The sequence below is a fragment of the Anguilla anguilla genome, chromosome 6 (assembly GCF_013347855.1).
Source record: "Anguilla anguilla isolate fAngAng1 chromosome 6, fAngAng1.pri, whole genome shotgun sequence".
NCBI classification, from domain to species: domain Eukaryota; kingdom Metazoa; phylum Chordata; class Actinopteri; order Anguilliformes; family Anguillidae; genus Anguilla; species Anguilla anguilla.
This window is the reverse complement of record NC_049206.1, coordinates 57,216,339-57,243,486: the sequence shown is the minus strand read 5'-3', so window position 1 is coordinate 57,243,486 and position 27,148 is coordinate 57,216,339. Positions and strand designations below refer to the sequence as shown.

The window sequence follows — 27,148 nt, the reverse complement described above, 5'->3', positions numbered from 1 at the left end:
GTTTCTCCTCCGGCTCGGCTGTGTCCCGTCCCCGCCGCTCGCTCGTGATTAGCGTTAAGTGGGGGGGGGGGGGGGGGGGGGGGTGGGGGGGGGCTGTCAAAACAAACATTCGGAAAACATCGATCTGCCAGCGTTTCGGGGGAGGGGATGCTGCTGTCTGTCGCGCCGGTGCGGCCCCGTCGCACCCAAACGTGCTCGTACCGGGTCTAACCTCGAGGAAGCTAGCTCGGCTGAGTGGATGTGATGGTTGTGAACTGCGCGTATTGATTATGAGTCTGTCCGTGGTCCTCAGGGTGCTGGTGGTTTGCTGGTCCAGGGTCTGTTGGTTTCACCTTGTTCCCCTGTACTTAACTGATGAAGTAAAGCAGACAGCAGTTGATGGCAGGGTTATCTTCTTGTCTGTGGGCCCTTGGGGCTGAACTGGTTGTTATTTTAGGTGAAACCCAAAGGCTGTGACTGTCTAGCACCAGGTTTGCAGACCCCTGCCTTGGTGTTTATCAAAACCTCAAATGTACATATTTCACAATGTTTTTGTTGCCTGCTTTTAAAGTTTTAATCCCATTCTGTGTACTCCGTGTTTCATAACTCGATGAATTACTAAATGCCATGTTTGTAAGGGGGCGTAAAAGTAGTGAGGTTTGGAGAATTCTGTCTCTGGAGATGTTTCTAGTAGATTCAGACGTGAAGGACGTGAACTTTATGAGCAGGTGTGTTTATTTCCAGAATGCTCCATGGAGCCTAAAGGGTTCCTTTGGCTGCCGATGTGGGCGTGACTGATTGTGTGTGTGTTTGCATACGTTTCCCAGAGTGCACCTGGAGGCCAGTGCTGAGCGGTGGAGCCGGCTCCTGGCCCTGCTGGAGGAGCTGTGGAGGTGGCTGGGTCTGAAGGAGGAGGAGCTGAGCAAGCAGAAGCCAATCGGAGGAGACATCCCCACCCTGCTGCAGCAGCACAACCACTGCACGGTGAGTCCATCTGTCCGTCCGTCTGTCTGCCTGTCCGTCCGTCCGTCCGTCTGTCTGTGCGTCTATCTGTCTGTCTGTGTCACTCTGACTTTCTGTTTGCCTGTCCGTCCGTCTGTCTGTTTGTCCATCTGTATGTCTGTCCATCTGTGTGTCTGCCTGCCTGTCTGTCCGTTCGTCCGTCCGTCCGTCCATCCATCCGTCCGTCCGTCCGTCTCTCTGCGTCTGACTGTCTGTATGTCTGATTCTCTCTCTCTCTCTCTCTCTCTCTCTCTCTCTCTCTCTCTCTTGCTTGCTCTCACTTTCTCCACGGTCTGTTAGTCTGCCCAGGGTCGTTTATGTTTGTTTCCGTGTCACACGTGTCTGTGCATGTCATCAGCGTTCAGGCGGGTCGATGGCGGTTTGCTCCCGGTGTTCCCGGCTCTGTGAAATGGCCCGTGCGGAAAAGCGCCGGCACCAAGCGTCGCTCGCGGTGAAGTGACAGCGGTGCTGTGGAGGCACACGGCCTTCTCCCTGTGTCTCGAGCGCACGTGGTTCTGTACAATTACCGCTAAGTGCTCTTAAAATAAAAGGGGTAGCAGACTGGAATGTATGGGACTCAGGTTTCGCGTGAGCAGGTAAACGAGAGCGAGAGTGAGGATGCTTTTTGTGTGCCCTAAGTAGAGAAGTGTAGGTGTTTGTGTGTGTGTGTGTGTGTGTGTGTGTTTGTGTGTGTGGGTGTGAAGGAACCCGATGCGTCTCCATGCAGGTGTGACAGCCAGCAGCCACGGCCCTCCATCTCTGAGGCAGCGACCCGCTGTTTGGGGAGTGGGTTGGGGGGGGGGGGGGCGGTGGGGTATTGGAATTGCGCTGAATGCTCACCCTGTGCCCCGTGCACCAGCGGGGAGGGTGGGGGGTGGGGGGTTTGGGGCTCATAAATTCCTCATGCCTGCTCGCTGGCCCCACGGTGAAGTCTTAGACAAACAGCTCCTTGCAGATGACAGAACAGCTGACCTTAGCTTTTTTAGAAATTTATGGCCTCTGTCTCCCTTCATTCTCTGGGGGGACGGGGGGGGGCACAGATGGGTAGGGGGATGAGGCCCATTTGTAATCATTTCGTAGACATTGATTCAGTTCATTTTAATGGGAGGGAGATGGACAGATCTAGTTATTGGACCTGCAGACTCCTTTTAAAAGGTTTACTGTTATTACAGCATGTAAGGACGGCAGTATAATCAGCAGTAACGCATCACACCCATGTTATTTGTCTGAGCCAGCACATCAAGCAGACTCCCACCATATGTTAAACGATTCATAAAACCCGGCAAATATCAGTATAGCAGGTGATAACTGCCAAGTATGCATAATAAGCATTAGAGATATCCACACTTCAGAAGCACGTTTTCCCTGGATGTGATGCAAGGACAGGACCAGGACAGAAGGGGGGGGGGGAGAATGTACAGTTCAATTGAGTTTTATTACAGCAGGGCTTGTTATAACGATGCTGTCTCAAACATACTTAACGGGACAGTAATAAGATTCGTAAAGACCATGTCTGACCCCCCCCCCCCCCCCCCCCCTCCCAGTAAACCAGCGGGTCAGGTGCAGTTAAGAGATTTGAGGAGCGTCCTCTCTTGTCAGCTGGAGTAATTTATCTTCATGGCTGTCGTATATTTTCTGGTCCGTCTCCCTCCGCTGTGCTTTCTGGGAGCCGTTTCTTCATTTAGTACGCGGCATCGTAGGTGTAGGTAAATAATAATTCAGCTCTGGGCCGTGATTTTAGCTAAAATGATTTCTGCAGGGAGTTGCTGGGTGGTTTGTTCTGTCAAGGCACGACTCTAGTGCATGGATGGGTTCTATGGTCTGGTATCTGTTAAGGCACTGTTCTAGTGCATGGATGGGCTCTATGTTCTGGTATCTGTTATGGTACTGCTCTAGTGTATGGATGGGCTCTATGGTCTGGTATCTGTTAAGGCTCTATTCTAGTATGTAGATGGGCTCTATGGTCTGGTATCTGTTGTAGCACTGCTCTAGTGCATGGATGGGCTCTATGGTCTGGTATCTGATAAGGAACTGTTCTAGTCCATGATGAGCATAAAAAATGTTCAGGGCCTCCCATGTGTTGGCAGGTTCTAACGATAATATTACAGTGCATGGCGGAAAAAGACCTCACAGATTCACTTGTCACGCACCACATGCGATTCACTATCCTCTGATCTGTGCTTCATAACCCTCTTCATGTTTCTGTATTTATCAGTCTCTTAGTGCTTATGAGGCCTAGTCTGCTGTGGCTTTTTCCAAACACTGTGATTTTAGTACAATGCTTCTGAACAGCTGGACACTCAGGGTAGGAACACAGGAGTGGAGAGAGGGAAGGAGAGAGAGAGCGGAAGAGTGCAAAGAGGAGAGGAAAAAAGAGAAAGGGAAAGCAAGAGAAAGAAGTAAAGAGAGAGAGAACAAGCAAGCAAGCGCCTGACTGACTTGGGTTTCATCCCACAGTAAGTGTCTGGCCCGGGGCCAAGCCACATAATCACAGTTGTTGTTTTTTTAGAAGGGGGGGTGGGGGGGGGGTTGTTTTGGACTGAGCCAATCAGATACCTCACCTGTTTTGGCTTGCCGTGCCCCTCGTCCGGGGCTTGGACAGAGAACGCCAGGGAGCTTATTGAGCGCAGCACAGCCGTGGGAGCCGGGCGAAGGCCTCGCTCTGCAAACACGCTGGGGGTGGAGCAGAGAGACACTCGGATTCCCACTGAGCACTGGCGACCGGGGCCCTGGCAAGGCACAAAATGGCCTCCCTCGTTTTGGACTCACATCAGTTGAACCGGTCAAATCGTCTGCGAATCCAAAATATGGCCTTCTTTGAAATGGCCCTGGGGGTTGTGAGTGAAAGAGCTCATTTATTTATGTTCCGTGTGTGGTCCCTTAGTGTAGCACGCACATGCACGTGTTATTACAGGGTTGGTTTATTCTTTTTTATTCATCCCCCTTTTTTTGCACTTTTCACCTAGAAATGCACAATATCAATCAGTTAGAGTTCTCCTCCACCTTACATAAAGTATGTAACAAATCTTTGGAACACTTTGAACTCTTGGTATATTCGGAATCTTTCGATTCTACACGCGAAGTTGTGTGACAGTTTGATGACTCGATGCCAGGCAGATTGTTAAAAAAGTAACATAGAAATTCCAACTTTTGAAAAGTTAAGGGAGGTTATTTTGCTGAAATGCGCTTAACTCACCGATCACTGGCCAGAAAGAGCTGGTATGGCCGAATATGATAAGGAAGAATGAAAGTGGTCTACGGACGGATATTGATTTTGGCCGGTGTTTTTTCTCCTGATTTTTCCCACCTAATAGGTTTTATTAATCACGTATTTAATTATCTAACAGATAAGCTGCTTTAATTTGGGTTTGATTAAACTCATCGATCAACTTTATTAAATTACTGTCTTTAAGGGACCTTTCGCCTCTGGCCAACAGTAAGTTCTGTACAAATATTATCTGTCTCCAGCGGAAGGTTATTTTTTTATCTTTGCAAACTGTAAGCGTTTGCAACGTTAGCACGTTAGCACGTTGCATGTCATTAACCACAAATTCATAAATTACATTTTGGTTGATAATTAAAAGTATCGTGGCAACAGATGTGCACATGTGCAAAAAAAAAGACAAACAAGACAAGTTTGTAAACTCTGTAAATTTGCATAATTGTGACAGGCGCATATGTTCCTCGTGTCCACGGAGACTGAAGTCTAGAGTTCCTTTTCAACAGAAGGGGAAATGGACTCTCTTTCCAGGTAATGTTCGGAGTCCCACAGACCCGAGAAACGTGATTCTGATTGGACGCCGGTTTTGAGTGAATCTGATTGGACGCCGGTTTGAGTGGCGTCTTATCTTGCGACAGCAGAAGAACCGCTTAAGGTCTCATATTAACGCCTTCAACACTGGATGAAAAATAATGCTTCTTTCGATAAGCAGGCTTTTAGGATAAGCAGGATTTTTGGAATCCGTTTTTGACCTTGTGGTGTGTGTTATTGTGCATCTTCATGTACGGTTTGTTTTACTTACTGAAAAGTCTGCTTACTGTGGGTCCCCCTCTGAATTGCTGAGAGTGAATTTGAAAGGCAGGGATTAAACCTCCTACTCTGTGTGTGTGTCTGTCTGTCTGTCTGTCTGTCTGTGTGTGTGTGTGCGTGTTTGTCTCTGTGTCTCTTTGTGTGTGTGTGTGTGTGTGTGTGTTTGTCTGTCTGTCTATCTGTCTGTGTGCATGCTTGTGTGTGTGTGTGTGTGTGTGCGCGTGTGTGTGCGCGCGTGCACTCCATACCTTTCCACAACTGCCATTAAACGGTGTTAATAACAGTCAACACATGTATTTGGCTTCTCCCTTTGCTGGATTTAAAGGGACAGCCTTTTGAAAGCTTAATTGGCTTAACCTGCCGTTTCAAAATAAAAGCCTCGGAAAGACAGATGGCCCGTTTTTCATCGTCAGGGAAACAGAACGACGCTCGCTGTGTGACACCAGATTTTTAATTCCAGAGTAAATATCATCCCGTAGAGCTAGCAGAATTCGAGCTTTTCTTTTTTTCTTTTTTTTTTTTGGTTTGTTTTGTTTTTTTTTCAGTTTTTTTTTTTTGCTCAGACAGAGCCCACAGGCTGTCGCCACAGCGAACGGCCTGTGGAAAGCTAGAAGACATCATAAAAATGACTGCAGTCTCCCCCGCGATCTTTATCACCCCCATATTGCCTTATCGGCAGAAGGCATAAGGTGGCTGAGTCTGTCCGTGGGCTACAGCTCCGCCTCACGCACAGCTCTGTCCTTTTTCGCGCTCGGCCAAGGTCACGCTTCCGAGCGGCGCCATTGAGCACTTTGGGTGTGATATTGACAAATTGCCCGGCTATATTTCAAAACAGAAATATTCCGATGCTTTGCAGAGCAAGAGTTTCTTACCGCACAGCTGTGTGGAGTAAGGTGTGTCTCTGAAGTGATGGATTGACACACCTCTCCAGTCATACGGAGAGAGAAAGTTTTTGCAGTTTTTTTTTTTTTCTTTTTTGCAGCAGGGTTTCTGATTGGTCACTGTTTCTTGTTGCTGTGGGATACAGGGATCCTTTCTCTCCTATAACACTTAGTGAAGGAATACCGCTGGAGGAATTTCTGCGTTGCCTGTTGCTGGATTTTTTTCTTTCTCTCAGTCGATAGATTATTCTGGAAAGCGTTACCTGAGGGAAGGTGACAGGAGCAGGTGAGAAATACTGCACTGGTGTCACGTAGCCTTTCCTGGAAGGCTGACTGCCCGTTTAACAGCACATTCCAAAAAAAGGCCCTGGCGTGGGCCTTATCCTGAAAGGCTGACTGCCTGTTTCACAGCACAGCTGCAGAAAGTCCTGTTCAGAAATGAAATGCGGGCTTTCGGTGTTTTTATTTGTGCGCGTGATGTTTGCGAGCTCGTTGATGGTGTAGTATTGAAGGAAACGACTCAGGTCACAGCTGGTTCTCCTCTTAAAAGTCATCCAGATAATTTTATAAATTGTTTGGAACAGAGTTTTATCGAAAAAGCAATCATAAATCACCAGGAGGCCGTTGCATTGTTTTGGCTTGATATCGGTCGTTACGTTTCTGATTGATTGTTGTTCAGGACCATGTTAAATTGCACGCTGGGAAATTTGAATGCGTACATGGTCGTAAAGTAGTCAGCTTAGGCTGTCACTGTACCCTGCACACTGTGTGTGTGTGTGTGTGTGTGTGTGTGTGTGTTGTTTGCGTGTGTACGTGTGTGTATGTATGAGAGAGAGACAGAGAAAATGTGTGAAAATGAGAGTTTGTGTGTCTCAGCCAGAGCACGCTGAGATATCACACATTTCCCAGCATCCCAAATGGATGCAGCCCAAAACCTCTGCCCCACCTCGGTCCCCCCATCCCGGGCAGTGCGGGCCCAGCGGGGCGGGGTGAAGAGGGCAGGGGGTAAGGTTGTGTAGGGGGCACCCCCCCCTCCCCATTTTCTATTACTGCAGCCACTCTCCCTCCCTCCCTGTTCCCCTCTCTCTCTCGCTCTCTCTCCCTCCCTCTCTCTCTCTCTCTCTCCCTCCCTCTCTTTCTCGCTCTCTCTCTCTCTCCCTCTCTCCCTCCCTCTCTCTCTCTCTCTCTTTCTCAGAGTATAGCGCGTCCTCAGTCAGACCGCTGTAACGGAACACAGACGGCGGCGGGTCTTCCGCGGAGCCGACCCGCGTCCTCAGGCGGGCCGCAAACCTCTTTCAAATCATTTTCTCCCCCCCCCCCCCCCTTTTTTTTTTTTATTATTAGTGTCGCGGGGAGCTCTTATGTTTGTCTGCTACAGTAGACAGCGTCTGCAGCAATATCACACTACAGAGCTATATGGGAAAAAGAGCTCTCTGGCTTATTGGATTTAAGACTGTAGACCCAGTCATAGTAAAAAAAATTTTTTTTTTTTAAAAGTACCACTTTTGGAATTTAAAAAACACAGTAAAATTTTGTCAGACGCGGCTAGCACAACAAGCAGGAAAGTAATATTGAAACGATTTAGAAAGAGAAACCGTCTCTAAGATCGTTTCATAAGTACTTTGGAAATAAATTCATTTAACTGCTCTGCACATTGCTCGTCTCGGAAGTGAACAATTGTTTGTTTCATCGGTGTAGAACACACATTTTTTTGGTCCGCCTTATCAGTCGAATCCCCACTTTTATGAAAATATTATTCCATGTTACATAAGAAAACAGCTTTTAAAAATTTGTTTGCATAAGAAGAATTTCAGTAAAGAGGCATCCTTTAATCCTTTTTCCCCACTCATGGGAGTGCTCATCCATTCATGTTTACGTATTCAGGTAATTAGTCTTAATTGCTGTTTTGCCGTTGTAGTCAGTGGAGCAAAAAGTCACGCACTTGCAACTCTGGGGGGTCTTTGTGTGTGTGTGAAAGGAGGACTGTGTGGCCTCTTCCCTCCCTGCTGGGCTCACCTTTCCTCGAAATACCTGCGGCTGATATCTGAGCAGTGACTGTGTGACATGTACTCTAGTGCTTTGGTCTTTAACCTGTTGAGGAGTAGGTCAGTGTTCTAGAACTCCATCGTTCTAGTCAGTGTTCTAGAACTCCATTGCTTTCAGTTACCAGTAGTGACTGTTACATCAGCTTTAGAATGTTCAGATAAGTACTTTCACATATTTGTGATCTTATGACTTAGGTTTAAATTCATTCACAAAAAATAATAATTCTGTAGAAAAAATGTCCATATTTTGTAATGATGGTTATTTGGTACCAACCTCTGTGAGTGACCTTTTCAAGACTTGTGTGTCTGAAATGTTCGGTACGCCAAACCGGATATTTCCGCCTGGATTTTGAAACTCAGAGGCCAGTGCTCATTGCTGTAATGTTTTTTCTGTTGTAAATTGAGTTTGTTTAAATTACACGGAAGCTGATGGGACACGCGCCGACCTTTCAGAGAGAGGCGCTCCTAAATTACCCGCGTGCCTTTCCTCTGAGGTGGGCGGGCCGGCGGGGGCTGCAGAGTTTGATTGGTACCCCGGGGCCCATCTTCCTTTATGAGCCTTACCTTTGGTGCCCCCACCCCCCCACCCTACCCCCCCGCACGTCCTTCATGCCCGGCGTTCTGAGGGTAATGATGTTTGCCGAGTTATTCCGCCTCTCCTTCAGCCTTCCCCCAACACTCCAGCTGTAATGAGTTCGCGGGCAGAGCCGGAGGTTCGGCGGTCCGTCCTCCCGCCCTCCTGCCCCCCCCCCCCCACCCTCACCGGTTCAAGGTGGAGCCCTCAGATTGCGCCTCGCGGGCCAGTCCGGCGATGAGTGCCAGTCTCTGAGCTGCCGGTTTATTTGGGAGCTCGGCTAATTTTGCGATGACCTCGGAGGGAGATGTCTCATCGCCCACTCGACCGCCCGCCCGCCCGCCCGCCCGCCCGCTCCCTTCCTCTCCCTCCCTGATTTCAACCCTTTAACCCTTTCAGGTGTTAGATCACAAATACGTCATTAGAATGTTCTTAAACAAACATTCTAATGCTGATGTAACAATCACTACTGGTGATTGAAAGTGAGAGAGAGTTCTAGAACACTGTCCTCTGGAATTTGAATTTCTTCACGGGGTTAGATTAGCCGCTCCACGCTAACTGTTACTGCAGTGTCGCAGTGTCCGTGTCCATGTGTCCGTATTTGGATTTCTGTGCCTGTGTGTTTTATTTTGCCATTTTTTTTGTTGTGGAATTGTTTTTTTGGGGTGTTGTTAATTATTTCTGTCTATAACGGTTTAGTTCAGCTGCTCATTGTTCTGTAAATATTTTTCTATTATCAGAAAACACTGAACTTTTCTAAGCAATGAAAAAATATTTGGCGTCTTAATTTCATTTTCCGACTTTATTTTCCTGGTTTATAAGATCAGGTATTGTATTGCCATCCTCAATATTTTTTTTTTTTTTTTTAACACTTAAGGCGTTTAATATCGCCATTGCTCTCAGCGAAAGGCTGAGATTATTCTTTGTCTCCCTTTCCATTTTCCTCCTGGCGAAACCGTGTGACAGCAGCAGAGAGTTATTAATTCCTCAGGTGGATGACGGCATTATCCACATCTATCATGGTTCAGACGCAACACAGTTCCCAAAATCTGACCCCTCTGCCCCCCCCCATCCCCCCCTTATGTGTCTGTTTCCAGACCCTCCAGAGTGAGCTGAGGTCCAAGGAGCCCATGGTGGTCAGCACCCTGGACCAGTCCTGCATGTTCCTGGCCGACCAGCCCATCGAGGGCCCGGAGGAGCCCCGCCGGAACCTGCAGCCCAAAACCGGTACGGGGTTCGAGAACGGGCCCGTGCGGAGCTCGGGACGGGCTGCACCCCCCCCCCCCCCCCCGGCGAGCCATGTCCTCGTAAACTTTATTTTTCTCAAGCTTTGCGTTTGACGTCGCTTGAAGCACAGAACGCACCAGAGCTTCTGGTTTGGTTTAGCCTCACTGAGCCAGAGTCTCCCTCTCTGATTCCTCTCCCTGTATGGCTGAGTGTTCTTGCTTCCCTGTAAGCAGTTTTTTTTTTAATTAAAAAAAGAATAAGCGGAAGAGACTGCTTGAATGTTAAAATATATGAGAGTTCTTTTGGGCAGGTGTCTGTGAAATTCTCTCCTGGCCCAGGGTTTGATGTAATATACTGTAACTCTAAAACCAGCGCTACTAGTTTAGCTGGGAAGTGAGAATGGGAGTTGCTGAGGGGTCTGGCGCGATGGCGCTGCTGGTCTTATCCCCAACGACAGAGCTGGTCGCCGAGGAGAACCTTCCCCTCAAACATGGCTTGTGTGCCTGAAAAATGTAACAAACGGAAAGAAATAAAATGAATTTGTTTGAAGTGGTGATGAAATACTAAAAAAAATAATGTCAAGGTTGCTGTGTTGTACTCTGGAGTGCTTTTAACAGTTACTCTGTAGGGAGAAGTTACATCTTCTCAAAAAAAAAAAGAAAAAAGAACTGAAATCACAAGCGCGCAGCCTGGACGGGGCTGGTTTCGGTGGGACTCAGTGGAACAAGTCCGCGCGGACAAAGAAAAAAAAGCTTCGCAGGTGCACAAAGACGGCTTTTTGATTGGCTGAGCGCGTCGCTTTTGATCCGCAGAAGAAAGAGAAAGAGAGAAACCTGGCCCTTAAGAAGCGAAGCCACAAGTCTCTGAGGTTCAGTCCTTGGTGTTGCCCACGCTCGCCTGTAACCGTCTTGAGGAACCTTGCGCCGTCCTCTTGAACAAAATACTATCTACCTTCATCTAGAACTGAAAGAAGTTGACTTGGAATCTTTAGAAGATTAACCCCTTTCGGGTGGAGGAGTGGGCGTTTGCTTGGACCGGTTGCTGGGAGACGGAGACGAGCCCCACCAATTACAGCGCTCGTTAGTAGCAACTAGTCGAACAAAAGGAATGGTGATTGGTGGACACCTGTTCTTCCTGGCTTCCAGTGGGTATTAGCTGGTAATTATATCCCCAATCACCATCAGGGTTGTTCTGCTGTTTGTTAATCAATGTACTCTGCGATTGGTGGAGCACTCCTGACTGTTTTATACCAGTAAGGTGAGGTCACAGCTGGCTTATGCCTATTTTACAGTCCCTCTAGCCAACTGAACCCGGGGCTGGCTGTGTCCCAGAGCCGAGCTTGATCTCCTTAAGGAGCCTGAATGGCGGGTCCCTCCTCTCCAGCGCCCCCTTGTGACGCTGTTTCCTCCCCCTCTCTCTCTCTCTCTCTCTCTGGCAGAGCTGACGGCGGAGGAGAAGGCCCAGCGGGTGGCCAAGGCCATCCGGAAGCAGACGGCGGAGGTCCGGGAGCGGTGGGACCGGCTCGGCGTCCAGGCGGCGGGCTGGCAGCAGCAGGTGGACCGGGCCCTGGAGAAGCTCCAGGACCTCCAGGACGCCGCGGCCCAGCTGGACCTGCGGCTGGCCCAGCTGGAGGACACCAAGGCCGGCTGGCAGCCCGTGGGCGACCTGCTCATCGACTCGCTGCAGGACCACATCGAGAAGACCACCGTGAGTATGGTGGCCTGCGGGGGACCAGCACAGGGAGGTTTTTGGGGGGGGGGGGGGGGAGTGCATATAATCTTAGCTTCTCAGGTGTGGGCCTGCTCTTTGACTCGCTGCAGGACCACATCGAGAAGACCACTGAGTACGGTGGCCTGTGGGGGACCAGCTCAGGAAGGTTTTGGGAAACAAAAAAAGTGCATAAAAACTTTGCTTTTCAGGTGTGGAGCTGCTCGTTGGCTTCCCTATGACCTCATCCTTCTGAAGTGCTACATGTGAAGCCTGATTTACTAAGACCGTCAGCATGAGCAAAACCTTTTAGCACGAGCAAATCCAATAACATGACCCGTGATTGGTCATCGCATTTGTTTTGCACCAGTCATTGGTCGTGCTATTGGTTTTGCATGTGCTAAAAGGTTTTGAGCACGCTAAAGGCGTTAGCAAATCAGGCCCTAAATGTGCACAACCCCGTAAATAAGGGTCAGTGTTGCGCCACAGCTGGGAATTTTTGCCGAATTTTGTGTTTTTGGCACACCCATGGTGCTCGGGGGGAAAACCAGGACTTCCCGGGTTTGGCTGAATCTCCCTGCGTCTGGGACGGCCTTGCCGACTGCTCGCTCTCTCGCCTCTGTTTTTTGGAGACAGGCCTTTAAGGAGGAGATCGCGCCCCTGAAGCAGGACGTCCGGGTGGTGAACGAGCTCTCCAGCCAGCTGACGCCCCTCGACGTCCAGCTTGCCCCCAGCGTGTCCCGCCAGCTGGACGACCTCAACATGCGCTGGAAGCTCCTGCAGGTCGGGACTTCTTGTCTCTCTCGCTGTCTCACTTCCTGTCTCTCGCCTTCCTGTCCGGCAGAATGCTGAGGCTCATTCGGCTGTCTAGTCCGTATCCATCTTGCGCCCCGCGCCCATTGTGTTTCCGTGTCCTCTTGTACTGTTGCTAGTAGTTACCCTGGCTGTTTCTTTTCTCTGTGTGTTTTTTTTTTTTTTTGTCTTAATGACCTTGTAGATGGGGACGAAAGCGTCCGTTATGAATTAATGCAATCATTGCAGTATAATGGCTCGGCCCAGTCGCCAATGTTATTCACGGGAGCACAATGCTCACTCCATCAGCGGCTCTTGTGTCCCGACCCTGAGCTTTGATAAACTCATTTTTCCTGGACAAGAAAAGATTGATTCGCGCTCGGAAGCGAAGAAGAAAAAAAATAATTCAGACTTTTTATTCGCTTCATTTTTTTTATTTATGAGCGCAGACTTGTTCCGCTGACTTGTTTTACTGACAGTTGCCCTTTTCTGATTTGGCACCCTGACGAAACACCTTTCACGTTTTTTGAGGATTTGGGTGTTTCTCTGGTCTCCAAAATTGATTTGACCCGTATTTAAGAGATGGGTTTTGAGCCCTTGGTTAGTTTTATTGCCGTCTTTCGGAGTTGATTATAAGTCTTGGGTAACTTTGGACAGCCTTCACGGAGCCTCTCGGCTGCGGCATTCTGGGTAATGGCCGCTGGGATTAGGCCGCTGCCGTTGGAGAGAGCAGGAAGTACGGACTGACGGGAGTTTCCCTGGGACTGTTCTTCTGGATACGCCTATAGATTTTTATTTCCTGTCAAGTTAAGTCTTGATGTTTGTGATGTGATGTCTTTCTGTTTAAGCCAACCACCCCCACTCCCTCCCCCCCCCCCCCACCTCTGTTTTTGGGGAGTTGGGATTCTGGGGGTACTCAGAAGCAATAAAGCGGTTGTTGACAACAAACAATAAAAATGTATTTGTGCCCGCGAAGCCCGTCGATCTGCGCTTCCCTCGCTGCCTGCCCCCCCCCCTTTTCGTTTCGTTCTCTGAGCCCCCTTCCCCACCCCCCCCTCGCTGTGGCAGGCTGTTGTGGTGATGGGCGGCGAGAGACCGCGTTACCGCCAGCGCTCGCCTCGTTTCGTTGGCGGGGGGTGGCCTGAGGAAGCGGAGCGGCGGTCGTTCTTCAGCCCGAGGCTAACGCGCGTTACCCTAGCGCGCGCGCGGCGTTCCCTCGGAAACGTCACTTCAGAAGCGAGCGACGGCCTCGCGTCTGTCGCCAGCTCCGCGGAGCGCCCGCTAGCCGTAGGGCCGCTAGCCGTAGCTCGTGCGCCGGCGGTTTCGCCTGACGTGCCGCCAGCGCCGTTCTGACGGGCGAAGTCCCGCTGTGACGGGCTACGGAAGGCTTCGGCGTTTCATCAGGCTTCTTTTTCCGTTCGAAAAAAGAACGACGGTTTTGACAGTTTTTTTTTTTTCAAATTCCCGTGCGGAGTCTTGCGTCGATCTGTCACGGCTTGTGTCTCCTCTGGCCGTGCCAGTTCACTTTGTGATTGGCAGCTCGGTGAAAAGATGCGCTGCTGATTGGTTAAAATGCAAATTCGGCCGTGCTAAGCGCTGAAGCGACCGGCCTCAAATCCTCCCGTAATGAGAATTGGAAGAGCTTCGCGGCGTTCGAAAAATCTTTCAGATCTCAGCAGGCTTTGGCTGTTTACGTATGCGTGCTACAGAAAAAGGAGATTATGTTGATTGCACGGAGTCTTTAAATCGCGTAGCTCGCCGCCATCCCATAATACCCCCGGCGACGTCCCTGGCGACGGCCTCTGCTCTTGATTGGAGTCCTCACCCTCTGTCCCTGCAAGGCGTAATCATGGTGGGGGGGACGAGGGGGGGGGGGGGGGGGGCTCCAGTAGGTCAGGGTTACTGCATGTCACAGTCTGATTGAACAGAGCCTTGGTGGGGGAGGTGGGGTGGCGGTGGGGGGGGGGGGGCATGATAATTATGTTGCCTTTTCTCGGCGACGCCCTTTGTGTGAAAAAGTGTCCCTGAGCTCCCTTGACTCTACAGACAGGCAAATAGCTACTGTCAGACCGAATGAAAAAAAAAAATACAAGAGCAAGACAAGGGTGTCCTTTTTTCCTTCCGAAATAAAAAAAAAAATATATACAAAAGGCTTTTTCTATCCGAGATCCTGATAAGGCCACATCATCGGCTAACAAAAAAAAACAAACGGTTCTGGTCAAAGAATTCACGATTTTAATTTGTACGTTTCATTTCATTTCCAGGTTTTCGTGCAGCATTCAGGGCTGTTTCTTTTTTTTTTGTTGTCTGTGTTCATTTTCAGAAAGTTTTCCCGCCCTTTCTTAGCCGTTTAGCCGCCGGCCGCTGCCAGCTGAGACGCTAGCTCGTTAGCGCCGGTCGCGGGACTTTACTGGAGATCTTTAACGCCGCGGCGCCGCGCTGAAATCGCAGCCGCGGGGCGCTGAGGCGCTCGGCGCTATCGATAGCCGTCGGGGGCGCCGTAAGTGACGGCCGTTAAGTTTCGGGGGCCGCTCGGTGCGCCTCCTTAACTGAAAAACAGGCACTTTAGCTCACCGTCGCTATGGGAAGGGATTAGCGCTCGGCTCGGTCGCTAAGCTAAGGATGGGCTTCTGACGGCCGTGTGTGGGATTTTAGTACTGGTTGATTGTTATGTGCGTAGCGCGCCGCCCCTCAGTGTGCTATCGAGGCCCGTGCCTCTCGACCGAAATCGATATTCCCATCAGCGGTTGTGAAGGACCCGGGGCTGGAAGTTTTGGCAGGGGGTCTGTGGAGGGAATCCCACTTCTGACCCCCCCCACCCCCCCCCACTCCCTGCCTTTTTTCCCGCTAATTGGAAGGGACTCTAATTCTTCATTTGGCGTGCGATCAATGGAAGCCAGCGGCGCGGGGTGGGGGGGGGAAGGGAAGCTTCCCGCCCTGCCAATCCACCCCCCCTTTCAACCGCCCCCCCCACCACCACCACCAACCCCTCCGGCCTAATCCTGCCGTGTTGATTGACACTTAAGACAGCGGGGGGGGGGAGGATGCCGCTCAATGCCTGTCAGTGTTCTGGGGCCGCCTGATGGGCCGGGTTTGAAAAGAGCATGGCAGGCTAGCGATGGGGGGGGGTGTGTGTGTGGGGGGGGGGGGGGGGTGGGTGGGGGGTGTGGGGAGGGGGGCTGTCAGTCTCGCTGATGCATCAGAGTGCAGACTCAGGGCAGCACAGCGTGTCGTTTTTTACCTGCTTAAGTTTGTTTTTTTTTTTCCGCTCTTTTTCGGCAGGTGGCCGTGGACGAGCGGCTCAAACTGCTGCAGGAGGCTCATCGGGATTTCGGGCCCTCGTCCCAGCACTTCCTGTCCAGTAAGGAGCCCCCGTCCCGCACACACACGCATACACACGCATACACACCCACAAACTCACGCATACACACGCATACACACGCACAAACTCACGCACACACAGACACACGCGTGCACACACTCACACGCAGCCTGCCTGCAGTACTGCTGTTTTGCCCCCTCTCTCTCTCTCTCTCTCTCCGTCTCTCTCTCTCTCTCTGGCCGTGTCCTTATTTCCCATGATGCCCGTGCGGGCGCTCCGTGAGCCTGTTGAGCCTGTGAATAATTCAGAGGTTAATTACAGCGTTTCCTGGCTCTACCCTCCGCCCCCCATCGCCGACTGGAGCAGTTATTAGGGCCGCGAAACAGACAGCGGGCTCCTGCTCGTCCTCTTCATTTGGTGTTGGGATTAGACAGGAACTTGTTCTCTCACTCTCTCTCTTTTACTCTGTCTTGCTGCCTCTCTCTCTCTCTCGCTCTCTGCCTCTCTCTGGCTTTTTTCTGACTCGCTGCCTTTCTCTCTGTCTTGCTGCCTCTCCCTCTTTCCTCCTCTTGCTCTGTCACTCTTTCTCTCTTGCTGCCACTCTCTCTCGCTCGCTCTCTCATTCTCTTTCTCCCTCTCTCTCTCTCTCCCTCCCTCTCTCTCTTTCGCTTTCGTGTGCGTGTTTGGAGTCCTTTATCTGCACAAACTGGGCCCTCAGCCCCCCACAACATAGTCTGAATGTAATGGGTATTGTGCCCATCTGATTAGAGAGAGAGAGAGAGAAAGGGGGGAGAGAAAGAGGGCAGGAGAGAGAGAGAGATAGAGAGAGGGAGAGGACAGGAGAGAAAGAGAGAGAGGAAGAGAGAAAGTCTCTCACAGTGCAACAGGCCAAGTCTGCAAAGTCAGTGTGGCTCCATTTCATCTGACAAGTGCTATTCTTCTGTCTCCGGGTGACATGGAGAAAACTGGCGGGTGGGTGGGGAGGTTGGGGGGGTGGGGGGGGGGATATTTGTGCCGAAAGTCTTGATTCAGTTACTCCGGTACGCTGGCAGATTCCCTCTTGTCTAATTATCTCTTATCAGGGGCATTTTGAGCTTTTTGTTTGTTTTTTTGGAAAGTACCGGCTGCCACAGTAACCGTTTTCTCCGTTTAATTTGGTCCTCCTGGGTGGATGTAAACACGGGATGGGGCCCAGTCATGATATTTACAGAAAGCACATTCATTTTTATTTTTATTTGTTTTGCATTTCGCATATCGCATTGCAGATAATTTTGCGCGCTGTTTCCATTTTCACTGTAACATTATGTTTAAATGTTGAGACCTTCCACCAGCACCACCCCCCCCACCCCCCCTTTTTATTTTGAAGTAGCAATTTGAAATTCATGGGGGGGGGGGAGGAACATGTATTCATACAGCAATTTAGCCCCCGGGGGTTGTTGGAGAAACTGATGTATTTACGTATTTAAGTTTCATAGCTTCTTAGATTGCATAAGATGGTGTAATGTCCCGTTTGTCTGAATCTCCCTGTTTGAGTAATTAAAGTGAAAAATCCTCTCTGTTCTCTTACAGCTTCTGTGCAGTTGCCATGGCAAAGAGCGGTGTCCCAGAATAAGGTTCCCTACTACATCAAGTAAGTGTGAATTTTAGGGTTCCTCCCCTTTGACTGGGAGATTTGTGGAACAGGTTTTTAGATGCAAGGACGTGCTGACCAATGGCTGTCCGTTCCTCGTAAGACTTGGGTGAAAAGCTATCTCTTGTCACTGAGAACGGTAAACACAAATCAGGCTAAATGCACACTGCAGAAACTATGGACGTCTCACATTTTACGTTTACTGTTAGGCATTACAGTTTAGGCGATTCGGAGTGAATTACGTGGCTTGAATTTGTCAGGTCGAGTTCCTTGCTCAAGGGCATAATGGCTGTGCCCCAGCTGGGAACTGAACCAGCAACCTCTGCCCAGGTCCCTAACCACTACGCTACACGACAGCCCAGACAGTGTACCATATGTTTAACTTTATAAAAACGAGTAACTTTATGCCTTTAAAAGGCTGTGATAAATTTTAATGGTCAGAAAGTTGTGCTGCCTTCTGCCAAATGTTAATTTTCCTTTTGAAGCTCGATGAGTTACTCAGTCAGGACTGAAACTTTTTTTATAGACAGTGTGCATGAATCCTTGGACTCTTTGTGAGAATATCTTCCCAGAATCCTAAGTCAACCCTGTAGCCTTTTCTGTCAGGTGTGGTGTGGTGTGTGTTCAGGTAACAAAATGGCCGCCGTAAATCACCCAGGTGGGTGCTATTTTGATGAGAGCTTCACCCTCAAAGGGGGGGGCTTTGTTTTAAAGTGCTTTTAAATCATGAGGTGAAAGTGCTAATGTATACTCAAAGCATTTTGATTTGACACGGTCGGGTCGCATGCATGAATCTTGCTCTCCAACGAGGAGCTCTCGACGGGTCAGCATCGGCATCCGTATATTTGCAGGACTCTCTACCCCCTGCAGCCCCGCTGAGAGAGAGGACTGTCGTCTCTCTTCAAACACCTGTAATTTGCTTGGCATTTTTAAAAAGGCTGCACCGTGTGAAAGGGGTGATTTTTTTTTTTTTTCCTGAAAGGCTTCGGAGAGAGAGAGGGAGCGACGGGCGCCCGGGGGGTTCGCAGCTGTTTGTCTCTTCCGCCTGCCCCCTTTCTGTCCCGAATCTTTCCGTGAAGGTTATCGCCTCCATATGCACCTGCCTTCATCTGGGTTCCTCTTTTTTTATGACGCTCTCTGTTTTATTGAATTTTCTATTTTTACACCGTGACGAGAAGGGAATAAGATAACAACAGAAAAGGTGGAGCGAAAAAAAAAAAAAAAGCAAAAGGCTTATAGTATCCCCAGTTCAGTAATCACAAATATAATGCGTTCGAGTGATGAATATTCATCAGTTTTAATGCCGTGATATGCAGTGACTACAAATATTGAAGACACAGGGGTGCAATAAGAGATGAACGAAACAAAAATAAATAAATAAATTAATAAATAAAAGCACTATTGTGAAGGTGAAGTCCCTCGTCTTACAGTACAGGTACAGGGGCGTGTGCCAAACGGTGTGTGCTCTTTAATCAAAAATTACCACAGGGGAGGAAGCGACCGGTTAAAATAAACTCTCTCCCCTGCGCCGCGTAGCGAAGCTTTGTTTTCTTCGATTACGACGCTGCGCTCTGGCGCGACGCCTCAGTAATTAAGGGCCGCTCTTCTGGCTCGGCGGGCGGGCGGGCGGGCTGGTGGAAAGGCCTGTAAACAAGCTCGGCCAATCAGAGGTCGCTCGCTGGAAAATTAGCGCCGCGCCGCGATCGCACCCGACGCGTTCGTTTTCGTCTCTCTACCGTCAGCAAACCTCCGGAGCACCCGCCGCGGAACGAATCAAGGTGCATCGTGGGGGAATCCCCTGTTCCTGGAACCCCCGAGCGGGCAGCGCTCTTAACGGCATGGCGAACCTGGGCGGGGCTCGCTCCCACGCTGAAGGGACGTGCGGTCGGACCCGAAGCGTTTTCGTGCGCTTCAGAGGGTCTGACGGTGCGTTAGAGGGGTGGATTACGAGACCACTCGCGCCAAACGAAATCTCTTTTTGTAAGTCGTCCGCGGTTTTCGTTCGGTGCCAGGTTTTTTTAATTTTATTTATTTATTTTTTGCCGTATTATTCTCAAGCAGCTCACACACTCTCTCTGTGAGTGATTCACAGCAGGCGGTCTGGAGATTATTAAGTAAAGGATTCGGGGGGCGAAGAGAATACGTATTTACCGCGCGGAACGGGAGCCTTGGAACGCGTCTGTGGGAGAGTTAGCGGCGTTTGGCGGCCACGCCGCGCTCCAAAGCCGTGTGCGGAGGCTCTCAGGGACAGATAAAAGAGGCTGTTGTTCCGACCGAGAGCTTCGCTTTCTTTCTTTCCGAAGCCCTTTAATTGCGTGATTAGACCCTGTGATCACGGAGGAGTGCCGCCTATTGTCGAAAAAGCAGAAGGTCCCGCTCTGAGAAGGGGCGTCGCCTGTTAAGATGCTCATAATGAGGCTCGGTTCAGTGATGATTCTAAATTCTAATGAAGCGTCTAGCGGGATGGGGGAGCGGGGGGGTGGGGGTTCGGGGGGGGGGGGACTGGCTTCTCATTTCCTCTGTATTAGCAGTACTTGTCGGCGAGACGAGAGATAAGAGGCCTTCTCGGATCAGGGAGCTGACAATAGTGTGGAAATCTACTCGCTGCGGGGTTAAAAATGAAGAAGAGGAAGAGTTTCGGTGCGGGCGTGCCACGTTTTTATCGGAACAGAAAAGAGGTGGACTGCCGGGGGAGGAAGGAAGCGAAGGGAGATACTGAGAGCAGAGTTTGTGAATTTGCCAGGTTGGGATGGAAACGGTGCTAACCGTTCGCAGGTCATGTAGACGAGGGTCGTGTAGAAGAGAAGAGAGACTTTTTTTTGCCGCAGCCGATGGGCTAGAACTGCCTGCTGCTTGTTTATACTAATGATGATGATGATGAGGGTGTCAATATGAGGGGGTTCCTAAAAGGAGCCACTCTTCACAGGCCAGTAGCCTGTCAATGCCCAGTGCCCCCCCCCCCCCCCCCCCCCCCCCACCACCATCCACCCCCCCCCCAGCTGCTTCCCGTCTTCTCTCAGTACATTAAGCTGCAGCGGTGACTGAAGAGATAAACCCTTTAAAGTGAAGCCCTGGTCTGAGTCTGAGGCCAGTGTGATCTGGGAAGAGTGGCACTAGTGAACATGGCCTGTGACCGGAGAGAGAGAGAGAGAGAGACAACTCTGCAGTCAGAGCAGCTCGCCCTGACGCGCACACACACACTCACGCACACACACCCACACACACACACGCACACACACACACGCACACAAACGCACACACACTCACACGCACACAAACGCACACACACACACACACACTCACACACACACACACCACGTGTGAGTGCCTGAAGGCTGGGGACACACCTCGCTGCGTCCGTCTCCGGAGGTCTGGCCGTGTGTGAGAGAGAGAGAGAGAGAGAGAGAGAGAGAGAGAGAGAGAGGTAATGCGGTCGTTTATATTCAGCGGTCTGTATGTTCATGGACCGCACGGTGTGGCCCCCCCTCGCCATGTTCCGGGGCCCCCGGCTGTCTGCGGAACGCTAAATGGAACGCGTTCGCCCGCGCCTGCTCCCCGCGCCGCTGTTTCGCCGAAACATGCTTTAGCCACGCCTTGTTAAACCGACCGTGTGTGCGCCCCCCCCCCCCCGTGTGAACATGCGCCTTAATCTTCCCTTCCGTCGGTTTCCCATCGCCACCCCCCCCCCCTCGAAGATGGAGAACCAATCAGCAGCGTTTCTCCGGTAGCGGAGCGGGGCTATCGCTGGGCCCCGTGAGCCGTGTTCTCAGCTGTCAGCCTCTTCCTGAAGGAGGGAAAGAGCGCACTCTTTCTCCCTCTCTCCTTCTCTCCCTCCCCCTCCCTCTCTCTCTCCCTCTCTCTCTCTCTCTCTCCCTCCCTCTCTCTCTCCCTCCCTCCCTCTCCCTCCCTCGCTCTCTGTCCTTCTGTTGCTTCAGACGCATCTCGGGCCCATCCCCGATTCCCTTTGATGTCTCTTCCCAGGACGCCCCATTAGGTTGTTTACACTGGATGCTGCCCGCCGGGCTCCGCCAGCCCCAGCAGACAGGCCAATCAGGCGTCTCCTCCGGAACACAGGAAGCCCGCGCTGTCTCTCTCGAAATGCCATTCGCAGGCTAGCCTGACCCCGCCCGCCAGTGGAGTGGGGGGGTGGGGGGGTGGGTGGTAAACCATGACACCCTTGTCTGCAGGTTTTTGGGCGGAGGGTGGGGGGGGGCGGCTTTGATTGTGCCTTTTCTGTGGGGTGCCGGTCGGAATCGAGGAGCGCGAAGTGTACGGTACCCCCATACAAAGCGCGGCTCTGACCCCGAGAAAACTTCTCCACGCGTGTCGGATGCAGGGGAGGTGGCAGCCGGCTGGAGTGAGTGATGAATAGTTATGAACACCTGCTGCTGATGTCAGCTTCGAGCCTGTCTCCCCGCGGTGCATCTGTCAGCGTTATTTTAGGATCTGATCCAATTATTATTATTTCTTTTTTTAAATTTTTTTTAAAGAGTTCTCGTCTGGCGGCGGTGAGGAACAGGACTCGATGTTCCGCTCCAGCACGGCGTCGGACTTGGGAAATGACGGACGCGTTCGCGGTGGCGTCGCGGAGTTCTTAAACGTGCACCTTGCGGGCCGATAGTCGCGCCGTCGCCGCGGCGACGTGGGCGTTGGGAAGGCGCCGTCGCTTCGCGGGCAGTCATTTCCTTTCGCCGCGGGGCGTCGCGCCCTTTTTGGCGGTAAACATATTAAATTTGCAATATTTAAGAGGAAGGGGGGGTCAGGCGAAGCGGCGGAGCTCACGTCCCGCTGGGGTTATTTTTCATATTTTTGTCGTCGGGTTCTGTTGGTCTCTTTTAAAAAATTTTTGTCCTGGGCGCACGGCGAGAGGCGGGTGCGGTTTTGGGCGTACGACGGGGGGATTAATGGCGACTCTCGGAGCGCGCGGTCTCCCCGGGCGATGGTGTATAAATGGGGGGGGACGGGGGGGGGGACGATGCTTTTGGTACCCATTAAGGAGCACTTTGTTTCGCTAGCCCGTGGCGTGGGAAATAGCATTAGCCCGACGTCGGGGCGAACGGCCATCGGCGGCGGGACGGGGGGGTTCGGGGGGGAGTCGCGCAGTGAACCGTCTCAGTCGGCAGAAGCACTTCCTCAAAAACACAGATATCGAATAAATAAATGAACGAAATGAAATTTGCCGCCAATTTGACAGCTTTAAGACGATTTATTCGCCGCACGCTGGTAATTACACCAATGGCGTGAAGCCCCCCAGGGGAATTTATGTCTGCCGCCCATTCAGGACGCGCACACAGCTGATTGATATCTCATTTATCTGGCAGACCGAGCCAATCAATCCACGGTGGTGTCACTGTTAGAGGGGGTAGCAGCAGAGACGTGTTGAATCCAGACTAGGCTTGTTGAATCCAGACCAGACGTGTTGAATCCAGACCAGGCGTGTTGAATCCAGACCAGGCGTGTTGAATCCAGACCAGGCGTGTTGAATCCAGACCAGGCGTGTTGAATCCAGACCAGGCGTGTTGAATCCAGACCAGACGTGTTGAATCCAGACCAGGCGTGTTGAACCCAGACCAGGCGTGTTGAATCCAGACCAGGCGTGTTGAACCCAGACCAGGCGTGTTGAATCCAGACCAGGCGTGTTGAATTCAGACCAGGCGTGTTGAGTCCAGACCAGGCGTGTTGAACCCAGACCAGACGTGTTGAATCCAGACCAGGCGTGTTGAATCCAGACCAGGCGTGTTGAATCCAGACCAGGCGTGTTGAATCCAGACCAGGCGTGTTGAACCCAGACCAGGCGTGTTGAATCCAGATCAGACGTGTTGAATCCAGACCAGGCGTGTTGAATCCAGACCAGGCGTGTTGAGTCCAGACCAGGCGTGTTGAGTCCAGACCAGACGTGTTGAACCCAGACCAGGCGTGTTGAGTCCAGACCAGGCGTGTTGAACCCAGACCAGACGTGTTGAATCCAGACCAGGCGTGTTGAACCCAGACCAGGCGTGTTGAATCCAGACCAGACGTGTTGAATCCAGACCAGGCGTGTTTTGTTGGACTGTGAGCTGTGAAGAGATGAACTTTGACTCTTTCCTGTCCTTGTTTTCCAGCCACCAGACCCAGACCACCTGCTGGGATCACCCCAAGATGACGGAGCTGTTTCAGAGTATGGGTACGACATCATTTCCTGTCTTTACAGTTCAGTCATCAATCGTTAAGGCTTATGTTCCCATGGGTGGAATCCTGCCAATGATTTGGAAGCCCTATGTACATTAAACTCTAATCTGCTTAGGGAGCACTTATGAGTGTTCCTTTCAACCGTCTGAGTGTGCTGTAACGGAAATTGTGTTTTAAAGCTGGAATTTTGTGTTATAGAGAATTCCAGCTGGAATTCTGGAATCCTGTGCTATACCCTTTAACACTTTGTCTGCCAGTTAACGACTTAAGAAGTGTGTATTTGCCTGTATCAAGATATATATATGTTTATAACAAGAGCCCCCAACCCTGGTCCTGGAGAGCCGTGTTTGTTTCTCAGTACTGAACTGAGACATCAAAACGGCTGATTAAACGGTTACCTCCCCCCCCCCACCCCGCCTCTTTTCCTGGGTCGTGATCGGTTTCTGATTCCAAGCCGAAAGCAGAACCCAGCAGCCCCTGCGGCTCTCCGGGACCAGGGCTGTGTCGACTCCTGTTCTAAACGCTTCTTTCTGAAGCGATACGCTTGATGCCTTGTGACTGATGTGTTAGCTGCTGTGCCACACAGAGCGGATTCAGCCCCGTAGCTTGCTCCGATATGCACGGCGTGTATCTCGCCCATAACTGCCCTGCGAATCGCCCCCGGACCGCTTCTCCAAATTAATAAACTAATAACACCGGACTTGTGAGAGAGAGTTTACGGAGGGAGGGGGGGGGCTGCGAGTGTGTTTGTGTTTCAGACGCCGGGGACGCGTGTGTGTGACGCGCGGGGGGGCTCTTAATTTGGCCGCGCCGCGATGCTCGGAGGCGGACTCTCGCGAGGCGCCATCTCCCGGGCTCAGCCGAGCAAATATTTATCAAAGCCCGAGAAACCGAAAGCAATTATCAGACCCCTCGTACATCTTCATCTCATTACAGGAAAAATTCTCATTTGGCTCTGTCGCTCTAGTCATACCCCCCCCCCCTTCCCTCCCCCCCTTCCCCCCACCAAAAAAAAAAAAAAAAGTTATCATATCCAGGTCCCCTCGGACTCTGGCTGCATCATTATCAGGATTTACCGGATTTATCCGGATCTCTGGAATGGTGGAGCTGTGTCTCGTCCTGCGGGGGGAGGGCTGGCCCTCGCTGCTAGCCCGAATAACGGGAATCTCGTAGGAAAGAAGAGTCCCTCCCTGTTTTAAAAGCTGAGGGAAACATGGCCAGGAGCTGTGTGTGGGGATAATAAAGGCCACGGGCGGGTTTAACAGTGAGCGCTCTGTCCAAACCCACAGCGTCGTCTTTTAGCACGTTTGAGCGCAGCGAAAGGGAGAACGTCAGGGCGAATAGTAAACGGGTCGAGTGTGCCGTGACAGTGAACACCTTGTCCACCCCCCCCCCCCCCCCCCCACCATCCCGGACAAAGCACCTTTTAATGGCGGCCTCGATGGCGCACGCACTTCACTGTGACCCTCGACCCTGGCCTTGCTGCTGCACGTTAATTTCAGGTTTCACACACTGTCTACTTCTTTATGGTCCTCACAAGTGGGGTGTGTGTGACCCTTATTAGGGTATGGGACACCCCCCCTTCCCTTGCTATAATCAGAGGACCTCTTTCAGCACCTTGGTTTTCTCTTTTGGGGGGGGGGGGTGACCCCAGCTAACAGGAGAGAGGGCCCTGTGTCTTTCCCTCAGCAGAAAGGACTGATTGGGGGTTGGGGGGGAGGGGGGTGGGGGGGGTTCCGCGGCCACTCCTCAGTGCTTGGCGCCAGATGGCGGTTATATCATGGGAGTGTTGGTAATGAAAACCAAAAGGAGGCTGGAGTGCTTTGATACGCCCAGAGACAGTGTGGCGGTCAGTGGGTCAGAGTCCAATCCGTCATGGCGGTTCTTCCACCGCTCTGTGCTGCCTGTGCGGTATAACTGTATAGTGGTAATCCCGTCGCCGTGACGCCCATCTGTAGGTTCAGGAGTGTAGCACACGCTGCCACTTCCTGTCCTGTGAGAAGGGCCACTGGTGCAGACCAACTGCAGTTCCTTGAATGCCCATAGGAGGCGCTATTGTGCCATACTGCGGGGCACACACCAGCAACTGAAACTAATCTCCCCGGGCAGGGCTGTGGCAAGCTGGGCACTGTCCCGGGGACTCCCCGCTCTCATTCGAACCCGGCACAGTCGGGAAGGGCATCTAGAGCGTTTCATTTAAAAAAATAAAATAAAATAAAATAAAAAAATATATATATATATATATATACATATATATATATATATATATATATATATATATATACTTCATATGTATTATTATTACAATCTCCCAAGGTCTTTCTCTTGACCTTTGAGAAATATCACACAGTCAGGCCGCGAGATGTGATTATTTTTGGGGACACCTCTGGGTCTGGTCAGAGGAAACGGCTGTGACTGTGAAAAGATCAGAGGCCTTGTCCAGACGCCCTGTAGTTTCTCAGTTATGAATGGGAGTCGTCCCGGAAACGGTCCAGAAATAATACATTTCCCAGCAGTGCTCCCCGTCGGGGGAGCGGCGTGAAACTTTGCTGGAGGATTGTGGGTAATTTACTAGAAAGTTATTAGCGGTTCACCTTTGCGTGTTTGCGATCGACACAAGGGTCAGAATTTCGACTGATGTGGCATTGGCTTGTTGTCAAGTGATGGGACAGCAGGGTTAGGGTTAGTATGTGATTTGTGTGTTGTTTTTCCCTCAGTATTCATACTGGCTATGACATCCTGTTCCTTGTTCATCCTGTTAAAAAGTTTCCTGTTTGTTTTTTTTTGTTTTGTCTTCTTTCTTTTACACCCCCCCCCCGCCCCGCCCCTTTTCTGGTCTCCAGGCGATCTGAACAACGTGCGATTCTCGGCCTACCGGACCGCCATGAAGATTCGCCGGCTACAGAAGGCCTTGTGCTGTAAGTGTCTGTCTGTCTGTCTGTCTGTCTGTCTGTCTGAATGTGTGTCTGTCTGCCTGCTGCCCACCTGCCTGTCTGTCTCACTCTGTCTGTATGTCTGTCTGTCTGTCTGTCTGTCTGTCTGACTGACTGACTGACTGACTGACTGTCTGTCTGTCTGTCTGTCTGTCTGACTGACTGACTGTCTGTCTGTCTGTCTGTCTGTCTGTCTGTCTGTCTGCCTGCCTGACTGTCTGTCTGTCTGACTGACTGACTGACTGACTGTCTGTCTGACTAACTGACTGACTGACTGACTGACTGTCTGCCCTTCTGCCTGCCTGTCTGTTCCTCCGTCTGTCTGTCTGACTGTCTGTCCCGTCTGCTGCTGGCGGCTGTTTTTCTGTGCTGTTTAATGGCAGAATAAGCACATTTTTAGTAAGAAGCGCAGGCTTCGATATTTGGATCGAAAGTGTTCGGCTGGACGGCAGCCAGGATGGGAGCGGCTCTCGAAGATCACGGGAGCGTTGGAGAGTGACTAATGGGAGTTCTTCCACGGCAGACGATGGCTGAGCAGGTGTTAATGTCGTCCCGAGGTCCGCTCCTGAGATGCCGTGCTTACCGTCGCATTTCCCCTAAGCTGCAAGCAGTCAGGCAGTGTGGGGGTTGGCCCATGCGTGCGTTCGTTCGTTCGTTCGTTCATTTAACGCCTTCTGCATTTTGTGTTCAGTGCCCCGCTGTGTATTTTAGTCGAACCCGTGCTGAGATCCAGTATTGCTCTTTCATTTCCTTCCTGGAAATGACTTTAAGCCTCTGTGATTGCGGCTCTGAATCCCCGGGGCAGAGGTCAGCATGCGCTGTCTGGTCCAGAGGGAGCTAGCCAGCGTTGCTCGCCGT

General features: G+C 51.2%; 1 protein-coding gene across 1 annotated transcript in view; it reads left to right on the top strand.

Annotated features, from left to right (window-relative positions):
- utrn (utrophin) overlaps nt 1-27,148 on the top strand; it is a 197,365-nt gene that overhangs the window by 126,210 nt on the left and 44,007 nt on the right. Inside the window, 8 exon segments of the mRNA XM_035420281.1 lie at nt 807-963; nt 9,609-9,738; nt 11,177-11,445; nt 12,082-12,228; nt 15,520-15,598; nt 17,129-17,189; nt 23,291-23,352; nt 26,201-26,275. Coding sequence (XP_035276172.1) covers nt 807-963; nt 9,609-9,738; nt 11,177-11,445; nt 12,082-12,228; nt 15,520-15,598; nt 17,129-17,189; nt 23,291-23,352; nt 26,201-26,275 — 980 coding nt within the window.